This window comes from Camelus dromedarius, chromosome 5 (assembly GCF_036321535.1).
Source record: "Camelus dromedarius isolate mCamDro1 chromosome 5, mCamDro1.pat, whole genome shotgun sequence".
In the NCBI taxonomy this organism is placed as follows: Eukaryota; Metazoa; Chordata; class Mammalia; order Artiodactyla; family Camelidae; genus Camelus; species Camelus dromedarius.
Window position 1 is genome coordinate 71,706,614 of NC_087440.1, and position 15,125 is coordinate 71,721,738.

General features: G+C 50.9%; 2 protein-coding genes across 2 annotated transcripts in view; one reads left to right on the top strand and one right to left on the bottom strand.

Annotated features, from left to right (window-relative positions):
- Window positions 1-1,520: 1,520 nt before the first annotated feature.
- Window positions 1,521-11,541, bottom strand: ZDHHC22 (zinc finger DHHC-type palmitoyltransferase 22). The gene is made up of 3 exons (XM_031454114.2): window positions 11,272-11,541; window positions 8,928-9,467; window positions 1,521-4,210 (listed from the first exon to the last, which is right to left on the bottom strand). Exons 2-3 carry the CDS (start codon window positions 9,451-9,453, stop codon window positions 3,945-3,947), a joined length of 792 nt encoding a protein of 263 aa, XP_031309974.2. The 5' UTR covers window positions 9,454-9,467; window positions 11,272-11,541; the 3' UTR covers window positions 1,521-3,944.
- A 516-nt stretch (window positions 11,542-12,057) lies between these two features.
- TMEM63C (transmembrane protein 63C) overlaps window positions 12,058-15,125 on the top strand; it is a 104,397-nt gene continuing 101,329 nt past the window's right edge. The window contains exon 1 of the mRNA XM_010976440.3: window positions 12,058-12,171. The gene's annotated coding sequence lies outside the window, so the exon portion shown is untranslated. The remainder of the gene's footprint in view (window positions 12,172-15,125) is intronic.

Below are 15,125 nucleotides of genomic sequence, written 5' to 3' on the forward strand. Positions count from 1 at the left end.
TCCAAGGTTTTGTCTCATCTCTAAAGCATCTCAGATAAGGCAGGACCAAAGCATCCTTCTCCCTGCCCATCACCTGCTTCCTCCCAGCAGGAGGGGTTGCCTCCCAAGCATCCATGAGAGCATGCCCATAAGCAAGGCATGAAGGGGAGGAATGAGGCCAGTTGGAGAACACAGGTTACAGAGAGGAGCCAGGACATTTGGGGGACAAAATGCATGGAGTGATAGGAACAACCATATTCTTAGGAGGGAGATTGCTAAAAGGTGGCTGCCAGGACCTGATATTATAGTGGAGGGGATGTGGTTTAGGTCTCCTCAAGTATGTCCTCTTCCCAAAGCTCCTTTGCTTCCCAAACCCTAGAGTGTGGTAGTTCATTTTGCCTAATCTGACTCTAGGACCTGGGCCAGAGCACCCACTTGTTGGACGGGAATATTGAGGCACTGTCTCACTCTGTCTGACACTGGATGTAGAGGCCAGAGGATCTATATCTCTGCTGGCACAGGGAGATGGTTCCCCCTGGCTTTAGGGGTCAGAGAGTTGTGCATAAAGTATTACCTGCAGATGCTCTGAACCCCTTCCTCTACACAGGGTTGCAGAGTGGTTAGTTAGGAATGACACCATCAGCTGCCAGCCGATAGGCCAATGACAGCAGTGAATTCTTCAGGGGATGAACCCCACCCAGGTTTATGTTCTCGTTCCAATTCCAATACTCCCGATGGTCTGTCTTTTGTGGTCACCCTCATCACCCTGTCTTAACCTTCAGGATCACCTTATGGCCTTTCCCCAGCAGCCTTCCAGTCATACTCCATGTCTGTGAAGTGGCTCTGATACCTTCCCCTCCTTACCAGCACACAGCCACTATTTCCACTCAGACCCTGGTTACATAATTCAGATCAGAGCAAACATCTCTTATCGGGTCCGTCCCACTTCCAGTCTACCTGAAAAGGCTCCATTTTCTTAACTCTAGCTCTAATCATGTAATTCCCTTGCTCAAAACCTTCAGTGGTTCCCTATTACCTGTCAAATTTATTCCAGATCTCTTACTTTGGCATTTAAGGCCGCCTCTGCTCAGGTCCCATCTCTTAGCCTTAACTCCCTCTGCTTCTCTGTGATTTCCCCTATGCTTACCATTCCATGATCACTCCAAGGCTCCATCGTGTAGACCTGCTACCAACCAGCGGTGATATTCACACTTTTACCAACCACACAACACAACTCTGACCACTCACAGTGGAAACTGGCTGAAGGGCTGGAGCAGGGTCCTGTGGGTCCCATGCAGGTACCAGGCATTTCCCTTTTCATTGCTGGTTTGTGAGGTGAGCCAGGGATCCCAGGGGAGGAGCAGGAGCAGCTGGGACAGCAGGGGTGGATTACTCAGGGAGTCTGGACAGTGGGTGTTTACCCACTGGAACAGAAGTGTTTTTAATACCTTAAATAATTTAACAGCTAGTGTGACTGTGTCAGTGCATTCCAGCCTTGCCAGCCCTGCTACCAACCACAGTGCCAAAACAGTCACATCAAATCCAGTTTAAAACCACATATTTTATTGATGTTTTTCATTGACAATACAGGGCCATGTATACAAATGTTACTCAAGTCCCACACCTGGCAACCTCCCCACCATCACCCCCTACTGACCAATCAGCCAGAAGATGATCCCCTACACATCTCCCTTTATTCCTTCACAGTGCTGAGCCTCCAGGAAGCCAAGAATGGCAGAGCTGGCTTCCATGCTTGAGCTTTGGGGTTGGGAGAGACCCAAGGCCTGGATTGCTCAGGGCCTCTCCTCTCATTTCTTCCACTCCCACTGTTTAAGTGTGGCCAGAACTGAGGGTGAGGATGTCCCCCAATGACCCATCCATCCAGGAAGACTGGGACCCCTTCAATCCTCTCTGCCACATCCTTCCCCTCCAAGTGTCCTGCCCTGCTGACCAACAAGATGGCAGAGTGACCACTTTTCAGGAGGTGGGAGTCAGTGCATGGGGACAGGGACAAGTTGCTACTGATAGCAGAGATCTCATCAACTGTGCACCACTGTATACCAGTTCCTGGCAGAGACTTGGCAGATAGTTGGTGTTCAGTGAATACATGTAGGCTGCATGAATGAATTAATATAAGAGATAGAAGTATGAGCAGGTGGTACCATTACTACATTAGTTCTCCAGGGGGCATGAAGGCAGAACCAAGATAAAGTCCTCCCAAGCTCTGCTCAAGAACTCAAGGTGTTATGCGGCAATGGTTGGGTCACTGTGGCCACCAGCTGAACACTGCAGAGTGTGGGCTTCAGCTCCCCACCTGCCTGGATGGCAAACTGGCCTTGAGGCTCAGTCAAGAGGGGGCACTTGTGTTGTCCCCACTCCCTCATATGGCCCAGGAGGCTGGTCTTCTCGGTCCCAGAACACACAGCAGTGCCCTCATCCAGAGACAGTCAGGTCTGGTCTCTCAGTTGCATCCCTATATTCTGATATCCCCATTCCTGAGCCTCAGTTCTCCCAATCTCACTCCTCAGAGTTGAGCATGACCCTCCAGCTTTGCTGTCCCCACCACTGATCCAGCTGCCCCTGACAACACTCCACCTTCCTGTCCTCAAATGCCAACCCCCTCAACTAGCACTAGTACCTAGGAGTCCTATCTCTCAAGAGACTGTCTCCCTGGTGGTTGGGTGGGGCCCTAAAACTTTGCATCATGATTTTCAGAACCCTCCATGTTCACCCCCTCCTCCATGAAAGCAAGTAGCTCACAGGCATCTCCACAGATCTTGCCTCTGGATCTGGCAGTCATGAAGAGGACACTGGAATCTTGGGGTGGGAAAGGATCTTCCTTTCCCTAGCCCTGTGCAGAATTTTTTTTCCACAGCATGCCTGCCAGATGACTGACTATTCTTTTCTGGAATACCTCCAGTTGTGAGGTACTCACTACCTCCCCAGGCAATCATTCAAACAACGAACAGCTTTAGCTGCTAGACTGTCCTTCAGAAATGAACTCATTTACCCCTCTCATTCTCATCCCCCAAATATCCAAGTGCCCAACACCTGTGTGATTCTCTCTCCTCCCATTCTTTCTCGATTTTCATAACAACACTCCTAGCCACCTCTCCCTCTCCCTCCCCCCCACACACACACAAGTGTGTGGTGTGGACCCTTCTATACAGTTATGTAGTCACATACTTCTCTGGTTTATCAGTATTCCCTTTACTTCTCCCTTCTTCCTTGCCTTCCCAGCATCTAGCAAAGACCCAGAGGCTGGAGCCCAATGGGAAAGGCTGAAAGAGTGCCAGGGAAAGGAAGCATCCACCCAGGCCCTGGGATAGAGAGGGGACAGCAGCTGGAAATCCCAGGCCATTGGCTCCTGTCTACCAGAGAAGTGCCTTGCAATCTGGGGGATGGGCAGCAAGCTACTGAGTTCTTTTTTCCTTCCACTGTCCACTATTCCACAGAGGGGATGAGGACACACACCCCTCCTTTTCCAACCTTGGTAGCAGTTGGCAGAGCTGAGTTGGCTGCCTCTCACACATGGTAATTTTAAACATTTTTGCCAACCTCCAGGTTCTGGGGAGCATCATATTGGCAGTAAGAATCCACTCCCCACTCCTAGCATGGGGCTGCAAGGAAAAGTTCTAGCAGATAGCAGTGATGACATAAAACTCAGTAGAGAATGGACAAACCAGGCACACACCCCCAGGGAAAGAGACAAGAGCAGAGGCCTCAGAACAGTCAGGAGCCACCTGGCTGGCTCACGGGGAGCCTAGCAATGCCTGGGTGGCCATTTTTCCTCCTTGTCATGATCCATCAGCCAACACTGTTCTCTATATGTTACAGACCAGAGATGGTTGCTAGGGCCTTACCAGTCTAAAGTTGTAGTGGGTCATGGGTGGAGACAAAGATTCCGTAGTCTTATGTTCACAAGGAGTCAAGATACACACGGAGAGAAATGATGAGAGTGCCTGCTACTTGTCCCGCTGCTTGGAGCTCTCACTTCCGACATTGAACATGGGGACCAGCAGGCCCAACAGCCATCTCTTCCCGAAGACCTCCTGTAAGTTCTTGCGCCAGGGCCGGGCCCTCACCGCCACCCCCTTCCGCACCTGGTGGCGTGTCTGCCCCCGGAGGATCAACAGCAGCTGATGGCAGCAGAAGCCAGCGCAGGCCAGGCCAATGGCAAACCAGAGGTAGAGCATGAGGATGACGAACATTTCAGAACCGAGGACAGCTCCTGCAGGGGGCGGGGAAACACCAGAATCGCTTTACACCCAGGCCACGTACAGAACTGTGATCCAGGCAGGCGCTTTCCGCTCGGGGAAGGAGATTAATGAGATTGAAGCTACATTTTGTAGCAATCTCAGAGCTGAAGCGAGGGAGAGGAACTCATTGTCCTAACTTTTTCTTAGTACTGATGGCTCCTGAGGCGAGAGAGGAGAACTGGGGGCGTGGGGGAGATAGGAAGGAAACTTCTATGGGCAGTGCCTAGAGGCTAACATCTCCTTAGGGTCAGTGATACCCATCTCTCTCTGCTTTCTCTTTTGGGGCTAGACACAGAGAGAGGGGTTTTTCTCAGGAGGAGAGAGCAGTGAGCTGATGACCTTGGAGAGGGAGCCGCTGCCTGGGCAGCTGTCTAGACTGCAGTGCCTTCTCTCTTTGGAGCTGTGAGCACTGGCTGGAAGATTCAGGAAACTGACAGCATGATGGAGAACAGGGCCTAGTCATCAAGAAGAATAAGTCACAAGCTTCAAGGCAGCGCAGAGCGCTTAGAGGATAATTCAGTTGTCAGTGTTAAAAAGAGGACAGTATGGCCACCAGAACTTTCAGCCAGAGCTGTGCTGTCAGAGCTTACTGAAGCTGGAAGAAGCTCCCAAGGTCATCGGTCTACCCCCTGCCTTAAGCCAGACTTCCCCTAAACCCCTCTAAACCAGCTATCTCCGTGATTAGTTTAAATATCCACTGAGTAAGAGATGCCCCATTCTTCTTCAGAGTTGGGGTGGTCAGCCCATGCTAAGTTTGAATCTCCCAGCTCTGTGGTCTTGCACAAATTTCTTAACCTCTCCAAGTTGCTGTTTGCTCATATGTAAAATGGGTATAATAATAATGATTCCATAGGGTTGCATGATTCAGGGAGATTGTCTGTGCAGTGGCCAGTGTTCAGATTCACACTCAGCACAGACTCCCTGCTGAGCATCATTCACAGATAAGGAGAGTACATCCAAAAGGGGCTCAAGTTTAACTCCTAAGACCATCAAGCTTTCTCCATCTCCTTTCCAGAGCTTAGAGTCCTGGCTGGACTGCAACTCTGGCAGCCTTGACCTGCCCAGCAACCAGGGTGGTGGGCCCAGGGGAGAATTAAAAAGCCCTCCTCAGTTCTTCTCTCCTGCACACCACCACCTCCTCCAGTGAGATAAGGGTACTTGCCAGATAGCCCACCATATAACCTGTTCAGCCTCTGCAAATCTCAGCCACATCCCTCCCTTCTCCTGCTTTCCCTGGCCCTGCACACCTCTTCTCGTCTCCCCAGGCTTCAATTTCCAGACCCCTGGGGGTTGGGCTTTTAAAACTTTTCCAGTCTGAGTAGTGGTAGACTCAGTAGCCAGGAGGATATGGACGTGACTCAGGTTAGCTCATTAGCAGCCCCCTCATGCCCTCAGCCTAGAAGCCTTGATAGCAGGTTTCTCCTTGCAAACTAGGGGACAAATAAGTCCTGCTGCCCAGGGGATGGGAAGCTCAGTCCAGCTGGCATTTTGAGAAGCCCCTCCACTTGCACAGACTCAATTGGGCTGTGCTATGTCTCTGACCCACTTCTTCCTTGTCAGCATAGGTTAGCTCAGGCAACCACAAGCAGGATGCAGGATCCTGAGACCATGGTGCCCTCTGGGGTGCAGGAATGCTGACAGGCAAAGATGGCCCTCAAGCTGAGATGTGAGAACATCAGAGCTGTCAAGCTCGAGCCTGCCTTGCAACTCAGCCTCAGGGACCAGCCCGGGCTGATGGAAGCTGTTTTCCACAGACTTTTTTTTTTTTTTTTTTTTTTTCTGGCACTAAATCAAGGCAGGCAGAAAAGACCTTGTGGCCTTTCCCCGGCCCCTTGCAGCAGCTACAAAAGGCTATTCTGGGGACCTGCTTTCTCTCAAAGTGTTTGAAGCTGCTTAGCCTGGATGCCTCAGCTCCTCTGAACTATTTAATAATAGTTCTGCTTCTTTTAGAAAATCACAAAAGTTTTCTAACGGGCCTGAACAGTCACACCATCCACCCAATCTCTCCACCCCTGCTTCCCACAAAATAGGACCTATGGCACCTTTGACAGACCATCACCCAGCATCATTGATATACCTCCAGGGACTGAAAGCTCACTCCCTCCCTCCCACAGTGGCTCATTCATCGAGAAGCAACTTCAGAGAGGCAGCCCCAGAGAGGCAGTGTGGTGTGGTGGGAAGAATATGGGCTCTAGGGGTGAGCAGCCCTGAGTCCAAGTCTTGGGGTTGGAATCATACCAGCTGTGTGGTATCAAAGCAACCTGACCTTGTTAAGCCTTTGGTTCCTGAGCCTCTAAAATGGATATAGTAATACCTACCTCATAAACTTGTCCTGAGGATTGGTTGAAATGAGACCTGCACAGTGGGTAGCACATAATAGTTGCTCAACAAATATTAGCCCACTTTCCCTTCTGCTGGATTTCTGGCACCCACCACACTGGCATACTATCCAAGTGCCATGACACAGGCTAGATAATGTCATCTCCATTCCTCAGATAGGAAGAATGAGGCTCAGAGTGGTGATGCAACCTGTACTGACCCTACGAAGCCAAAAGAAATGACAACACCTAAACTCTACTGAGCCAACAGCCACTAGAAGACCCCTTCCACTTCTAGCTCCCAGGGCCCACACTCACAGCCATGACTCAGGGGCAGTAACACAGCTGGGGACAGCTCAATCTATTAAATGATTTGGCCCTTTTTACACCCTCCTGTCCACCTGGCTTCCTGGGCAGATGAGAGAGAGGGTGCCCTCCACCATTTGGGGTGAGAATAGGGGGAGAAGGGAAAGGAAGGGAGAAGCTGAACAGGTAAGGTGTGTATTGGGGAGAAGAGAAAGGTTGGCAGAGGAGGAAGATGTGATGGGAGTGCTGGAGATTAGAAATCTTGGTGTCCTTTCCCTAATGGGTATGGTAAGAAGGTTAAAGACAGTGGGACTCATTTTTCTGGTGGAACAGGGATCTGGGCCCCAAGATAGGCACCTACTAGCTCTGTCCCCCTATCAGAGCAAAGCAAAGAGGTCCCTCTTCCTTACTTTCCTGTCTCCCAAACCTAGCACATATGGACAAGACCTCAAGCCCAGGCTTATCTCAAAGCAAACCATTTCAAGATCCTCCCTTGGGAAGCCTCCACTTTTATGTGATGAAACTACTTGGAAAAGAAAAGTGTAATCAGGCTCTCTGGCTCTCCTCCTTCCTCCACCTGCCTGTGCTCACACTCCACCCACTAGCCCGCCCACCTACCCTCCCCCGTCCTGGTTATTTCAGTCCCAGCAGCCTTCGATTCTAGCGCCAGGATCCAGAAGGCCCGAGAGCTCTGCGTTCTGGGCCCAGCACAACCACCAGCCCTCAAGGCAACCCTCACAGCTGGGTTCTTCCTGGGCCTATGTGTTCTCACTGCCAAATGGCACAAAGTTCTACACTTGTGAAGAAATGGGCTGCAGCCTCAACAAAGACTGAAATGATGACTTCCCCCAGAGGAGGGCAGGATTTTATGAATGTCCAGCCCAGGCATATCAAGATGCTTTGAGGTTCTCAGGAAGTAGCTGCATGCTGTCTTTTTTTTTTTTTTTTTTTTTTTTTTTTTGTCCCTAAAAGGTCAATGGAGGAAAAAACATGCTGTATTCTGTCTGATGCTCTAGGTTGTCTAAAGACCTGGGAGGCAGTCCAGAGGCTGCTACTCAGAAGTAGTAAGATCCTGAGCAGCCATTTAATCCCATCTGAGCCTCAGTTTCTTCATGAAAATGGAGATAACACAGGCATCCATCCTAACAACTGTAAGAACCAAGTTAGGAATCAAAGGCCAAGGTAGGTGGAGTGAAGGAAATGAGAAAGGGACAAATTTCAAGTCTAGGTAGAGTGGTAAGAATTGCCACTAGAAACAGCATCCCTCTGGGCCTAGTATTAGGGAGTTCTCCTTGGGGTACACTATAAAGTACAGTCCTCACCAGGGTACCCAAATGAGCCCCAGAGTGAAGGCCCACATGCCTGGCTCCTTCAGAAGTAAGAGCCTCCTGGAGGGTCAGATCCCACAACAGTCCCCTGGCTCTGTGGTGTGAAAATGGTGTCATTAAATATGGCTGCATCTCCAACCAGGATGCTCCTTGCCATGAGCCATCTGCAACCTAGAGAACAGCCTGGTGGGTAGGAGGGCGGAGTCAGCCTTCTGCTGGGGCTGGCCTGGCACTCTGGTCATCTTATTATGATTGGTTGGCAAGATATTTGGAGGGCAAAGTCCATGGAGGAATGTGTGAGCAGGATTGGGGTTCAGTCAGAGGAAGGTCATAGCATGGGTGTACCTCATAGGCTGCATGGAGGGATGGCCAGCACTCAGTCCCGCCTGGCACAGAACAGGTGTATTGCCTAGATTGCCATGATTCTATGAGCAAATGGACAGGGGCAAGCAAGGAGATGATGAGTGAGGATGGGGGCCGGGAGGGAGGTTGCCAGATGAAAAACAGCATGCCCAGTTATTTGGAATTTCAAACAGATAAAGTAAAAAAAAAATTTAGTGTATGTCTCCTGCAATATTTGGAAATATTTATACTAAAAAGCTATGCATTGTTTATCTGAAATTACAATTTAACTGGGTATCCTGTTTTTTGTTTGTTTTTTGGCTTAATCCGGCAAATTTGGGGTTGGGTGGGAGGTCTTTGTGTAGGGCCCAACCTGCCTGCCAAGGCCCACTCACCGGAGAAGAACTGGCTGATGGAGGTGGGAAGGAGTGTGAGGAAGGCCAGGGGATGGGCGAAGGAGATGGAAAGGACTGCGGAGATGTAGGCCACGCCAGCCACCATGGAGTAGAGGCAAGCCAGAGAGGTGTAGAGGCAGAACAAGACGAAGTTGCGCATGTTCCTGCTCCCGATGCAATTCCCCGTGAAGAAACAATGATGGTCGTGCCTCAGGGTGACTCTGGCGCACACTCGGCAGAAGTGGGTGCTGGGCGGGGGGCACGGGGCTCTCCTGGCTGCAGTCCCCTGGCAGGCATCCAGGTCGTCCGGGGAATTCTGGATGACCAGGACGTAATTGCCCAGGGCGTTGGTTGAGAGGAACAGGAAGAGTGCCCCATGGAGTAGAGCGGGCGAGAAGAGCCTGGCAGCCGCGGGTTCCTCACGCATGCTGGGCAGGAAGAGGAAGAGCTGCAGCACGAAGGTCACCAGAGAGATGCACAGGAAGTAGGCGGGGGCCACCACGTTGAGCAGCCTCAGGGCGAGCATCCTCGATTACATTCCTAAGGGGCCCAGGGTGAGACGAAGACTTACTGAGCTGTCCAGGGGGCGCCATAGGGCGCTCCACCGGCGCTGTCTGCTCGTCCTACTCCATGTAAATCCATGTCCCTCGGATCACCCCTCCTTTCGTCCCTAATCCATGACCAAGCAGGGGCCCAGGGGTCAGGCACAAGGAGGACGAGGTCCGGGCTTGTTCTCAGTCTGTAAGGGGTCAGGGCAGGAGACTAGGGGCTCTGCCCCTTTATGGCAGCGGAAACGCGCCCAGGTTTGGGATTTCTTCTTCAGACCCACCCCCCACCCCCAGGAGGAGAAAGCGGAAGATACAAAGTGAGGACAGATAGAAATGACCTACTGGGAGTTCTGTTTCACCTCCCGTTTCTCCGCGCCCTCCCCCCCACCCCCAATCTTGGGCAATACTCAGGGACCTTACCGGCAACCCAAAACGCTTTTGGGGAATGTGTGCTTACGGGTCGCGTGATGTTTGCTTGTGTGTGTGTGTGTGTGTGTGTGTGTGTGTGTGTGTGTGTGTAGGGGGGTGTTCCTGGTGTGTGATTCTGTATGTGTAATCTGTGTACGCCCGGGTATCTGTGTTGGTGTGTGTGTGTGTATCTGTGTGTACACATACGCACCCGCTGCCACCTGGCTTTTTAGAAGAATCAATTACAACAATCGATACAGTCACACAAGCGCTTAGGCAATGGATGGGATGGTGGGGAGCGCAGCCGGAATACCAGGGTCAGCCGGTCCTGGTTAGCCCATGTCGCCGACTCTGGCTGCCCTGGCTATTTCTTTGCAAAGAGCGTTTTCATTTGAGGCGACGAAATTAAAATCCCCCATTAGCGCCTGCCTCCCGCCCTCCTGGAGCTAGAAACCCAAACAACCCCGATGGCGCTGAAACCCTTTCGATGCCAATATGCTCGCCCTGGGCGCAGGAGTGGATGCTTGGCCAAACTTTCAGCGGATCGACCCCTCGCCACCTAGCACAGCCCCCACCACATAGTCATTCCACTCAGCTCCCCCACAGCTCTGGTTCCTGACCAGCTTCGGAAGTCACCGAGAAATAAGATTCCAGGCGCCCACGAGAACTTTTCCAGGGGCTAAGGAGTAGGAGATCCCAAAGAGAGAGAAAAGTTCTGGGAAGGCTGCTGCACCCACGATGGGTGAATGCCACGAGGCCTCCGTCCAGGCTGTCCCGTCCCGATTGGGTGCTTGATCACCTTGGAGTCCCCTTTGCAGGTGCCAGTGCCCCAGGGGACTCACGGCCGCCGTGGGAATGCGGGCCTCTCTCCGCCGCAGGGGTTTAGCGCAGGGCACGCCCGGGGGTGGTCGCTGGGGACTCCGCACTGCCTCCCGCCAGGCGCTCCCGGGGACTGCGGCGGCGCGGCCCACCGCAGAGAGCCGGCAGTCCAGGCTCCGGAGAATCTTGTCTTCCCCACGCCGGTCGCCAGGGGGGCCGCGGGAGCAGCCTCCAGATGCGCCGCGGCGCCTAGAAGGCGAAGGACAGGCTGGAGGAGTGAGGGGCGCACGGCGGGCGGCCCGCAGCCCGGGCCCAGCGCGGGAGAAGCGACAGTGGATACCGCCCGGGAGACCCTGGGGTGCGGGGAACTGTCCATTCAGCACTGGCGCCGGCCTTGCCCACGGCGGAGGGCGGCACAGCCGGAGCCCTAGCGAGACAGGCAGCGCCGGCAGCCGGCGGGCTGCTCGGCCACCGCCTCCTGGACGCCCGGGAAGCCGCCCCCCGCGCCGCCGCCGCAGCCGCCACAGCCACACACACACCGCTACAGAGGGGTGAGGAAACGAACTCACCAAGCTCTGGTCGCAGACAAGAGGAGCCTTGGACGCCGGCTCTCGCCCTCCTCGAGGCTGCAAAGTTGTGGGCTCGGCCCTGCTGGCTCGCAGCCTCCTCACGCTTCGCTTCGGGGACTGGGCAGGTAGCGGGGGTGTCGGGAGGAGGGAGCGGGCAGCTGCCGTCCTCCCACTTGGGCGCCAGCGAGTGGGGGCCAGGAGGCGGCGGGGACGGCAGCTGGGCACCCCCCAGGCCCGCCACCCCTCCTTCCCCTCCAGGGGGCGGCGCTCTGGCCACCCCTCTCAACATCGTGGACTTGTCCCCCCCTTCTTCGTTCTTCTGGAGCGGGCTGGGGCTCCCTGCCTGACTTCAGCCACTGGTTCCAGCTGGGGGCTCTGGATTCTACCATGATGTGGATGCTCTAACCATCATCTACTCCTTCCCTCCTCGTTGTGCCTGACACCCCTTCCTGCATTCTGCTTTCCAACTGAGGAAAACCTGGGGGTTTAGGCGCTCAGCTTGCCAGGGGCAACACCCATAAAGATCATCGTCATTGTGCACAGAGGGGTTGAGAGCCTCAACTCTGGAGCCTGTCTGCCTGGGTCTGAATATCCATCATTCACTACGGTGTGATCTTCAGATTCTAATTTCCCCATCTGTAAAAGAGATTGTGAGGATTCTATGACAATATATGTAAAGCCCTTAAACAGGCCCTGCCCATGGTGAGCACTGTTTGAGCATTAGTTTATAATTATTGACTCTATTAATTGGGCTCTTGCTACAAACCAGGCACTGTGCTAAGCCTTTAGCATAAGACAGAGTTTTTAATCCTTTCAGCAGAAGCTCAAGGATCCCCATTGTACAGATGAGGAGGTTGAAGCACAGAGAAGCTAAGTCACATGCCCAAGGACGTACAGTGGGTAAGTGATAGAGCTTGGATTTGAACTAATGCACCAGCTCGCAGCCTCTTCTCAACCCAGCATCACCCTGAGATCCAGGTGGAGCTTTGATTTGGGAGGACAACATAGCAGTTTATCTAGACACAGAACTCGAACAGCTCGAACCAGGAGCTTTTGCCTAGAGTCCAGCTCCCAATTCCCTTTTCCTATTTCCTTTCTTTCTCTGACCCCTCTAGTATAAGGTGGGTACCAAGAGGCACCAAGAGGGTGGGGACAGTTGTCCAGTGTATGTCAAATGGAGGTTGGGGGGAGCAGAGAGAGCTTTAGAACCACTGTAGGAATATTGGTGCCACCACTACCTCAGTTTCCTGGCTGTCAGAGCTCACTTACTTGCCCTGTTTCACTCCTCTGGGTGAAGGCAAACATCATAAATAAATAATTATTCATTGCTTTCTCAGCTGGTTGATATAAGACAAGAGCAAACCCTTAAAATGAAGACCATATGCTTATCAGCTCAGCCTATATTTTAGAATTATCAGATACTGTTTTCTCTGTATTTTATCAGTGTACATAAAAATAAAAAAGGGGCTGGGAAACCTTTCCATATTCTGAAAGGAGCCTACATATAAGCAAAGGAAGAGTCTGCTAGGTGTTGGCCTCTAGGAATCTGGTAGCCCTCTGAGTTCCAGTGGCCACAGGGCAGACACAGGAAAGCCCAAATTGCCTTTTTCCCTTCAGAGCCTCTTTGTGTCAAGATCATGGCTGTCTGGACCCTTTTCACAAGCTCTGCCTGCCTCTCACAAAGGCTTGGGAGGGAGGGAGTGGAGCACTTGGTATTGATTGAAGATCTCCATTCCCTAAATACCTTGAGAGTCGGGTGGTGTTTCTAACTTTATTTTGCATATGGGTGTGTGGTGGGAAGGTGTGTGTCTGAATTTGTGTGTGTGTGAGGAGAGGGAAAGAGAGAGAGAAAGGAGAAGCTAAAGGAACGTGGGAAGATATTGGTGGGGGAAGGGAGTATTCAGCCAGGAAAGAGACAGAGATCTGGCCTTGGAAATACAAATGGACAGGAACAATTATTTATTTAGAAATATAATTTACTAACAGATAAGTGCACTAAAGCTTCAGATCTAGAGCTAATAGTTCTCCAGTGCCCTCCCATCCCCACCCCAAGTGAATTGAGCAAGAGAAAGTACAGCCAAATGTTATTTTGTTTTTCTAAAATGGGTGACTATACCTGACAAAATCAACAGAGAAGTCAATTTGAAAACTTCAATTCTGGCTCTGTCAGAATTAAGCAGACTAAAAACAGACACTTTATTGCCACTTACCAGCTGTAGGACCTTGAACAAGTCACTTAACCTCTCTACTCTCAGTATTCTCATCCATAAAATGGGATGAAGATGTTACCTTGTGGTGATGATGATCAAATGGGATAACTTGAGTACCTCAGTCCAGGCAGGAGATTGGACAGTGTTAGCTTCTTCCTCCTTCTACCTCTCTTCTGGTTCCTTATCTTTATCCACAAGAATGTCTTATCTTTCCAACCAAAATGAGAGTTCCTGGTCTATGTTGGAAATATTTTGGGGTCTCCTCCATATCTCCTAACATGATGATTTGCCCAGAAGAGACACTGAGCAAAGGGTCTCACTGATGAGTTGATACTGGTCTCTGTCTGAGAGAAAAAGTTATGTTCCAAGGTCTTTGAAATGTCTGGTGAGGACACATTTCCCATTGATCTTGCATCCTGCCACCACCCACCCCAACTATAATCTCATCCTCCCTAAACAGTGTCAGGAAATAATTTATGAAAGCACACTCTCCATCGCCCTTGTCATATATTCTCATAGTTAAGCTATGACTGTACCTGCAGGCAGTCCCAAGGGGGCAGGGACACAGACAGGTATCTGATTACTGTTGAGCACTTTCCCAGAAACACGTGCCACAAATCTTGCTATTTGGTGATGTTATGTGAATAAAATGAATTCCTTCCCTGTTGGCAATCATTCTGTTTTGCCTCAATATGTTGTGAACCAAGAGAAGAACTCTATGCGGCAAGAAGCTTGGGTGGGGAACTCCACACATGTCTGTCTGGCCCTATCACTCCCCAAGTGTTTGGGATGGAGAACATTCCAAGATGCAAGAGCCACACCTAAGGAGGATGTGGAGGGGGGGGGTTTCCTTCATTCTCATGCTCTTATTTCAGATTGATCAGTATGAAGATAGTCTAGTGTCTCAAGGTTAACTGATGCCCTGAAATTAAGATTTTAATAGACATCCCCAGACAGGATGCTCTTACTGCAGATAGCAAGTGATAGCCAGAGGCAACCACAAAGTGCTCCCCAAGTCTCAGAAGGTTTAGTGAGATGCCATCCCTGCCTGGCTGGATTCAGAAAACATATAGGTATAACCTTCGTCTTAGCCAACCAAATACATGAAAATTGGATTACCACAGAACTTCTACTTGGAGATGGTAATTTACTCAGCCAAGTGCATCTTCATTTTAACAATAATATTACTTTGATGTAATAAAGTGCTTTGCAGTTTACAAAGCACATCCACAGAATTAAAATTTCATTCCACAAGTCTCTCAACAGCCCTGTAAGATAGCTGGGGAAAAAATTATTAAACCCATTTTTCTTATGTGGAAACTGAAGTTCAGGGATTTGCTGTTTGTTAATTTGCAAGCCTTGCCTATGTTCGATTTAAAATGTGACTTAGTATGTAAAGATCTCACTGACACTTAATTTTTCTGACTTAATTTTTCTGAAACGTGTCACTTGAGTAAAGGAAGCAGGTATATAACACACTCCTTCAGAATAAAAGACTTGCATAATCTCTCTTTACATAAGATATTTATGTAAAATTACATAAATAAAGTGAGCCTGCAGCACATTAATCAAATTCTCTCAAGGATTCTGCTGTTTGTGGTGCTGGAGAGTCTGTATGTGATTGGAGCCAGTGATGCTCATCAT

Coding starts and splice junctions, on each gene's coding strand:
- ZDHHC22 (XM_031454114.2), bottom strand. CDS start 9,453: ATGCTCGCCCTGAGGCTGCTCAACGTGGTGGCCCCCGCCTACTTCCTG. Junction 4,211..8,927: donor CATCAGCCAGTTCTTCTCCG/GTGAGTGGGCCT, acceptor CGCCCCCTGCAG/GAGCTGTCCTCGGTTCTGAA.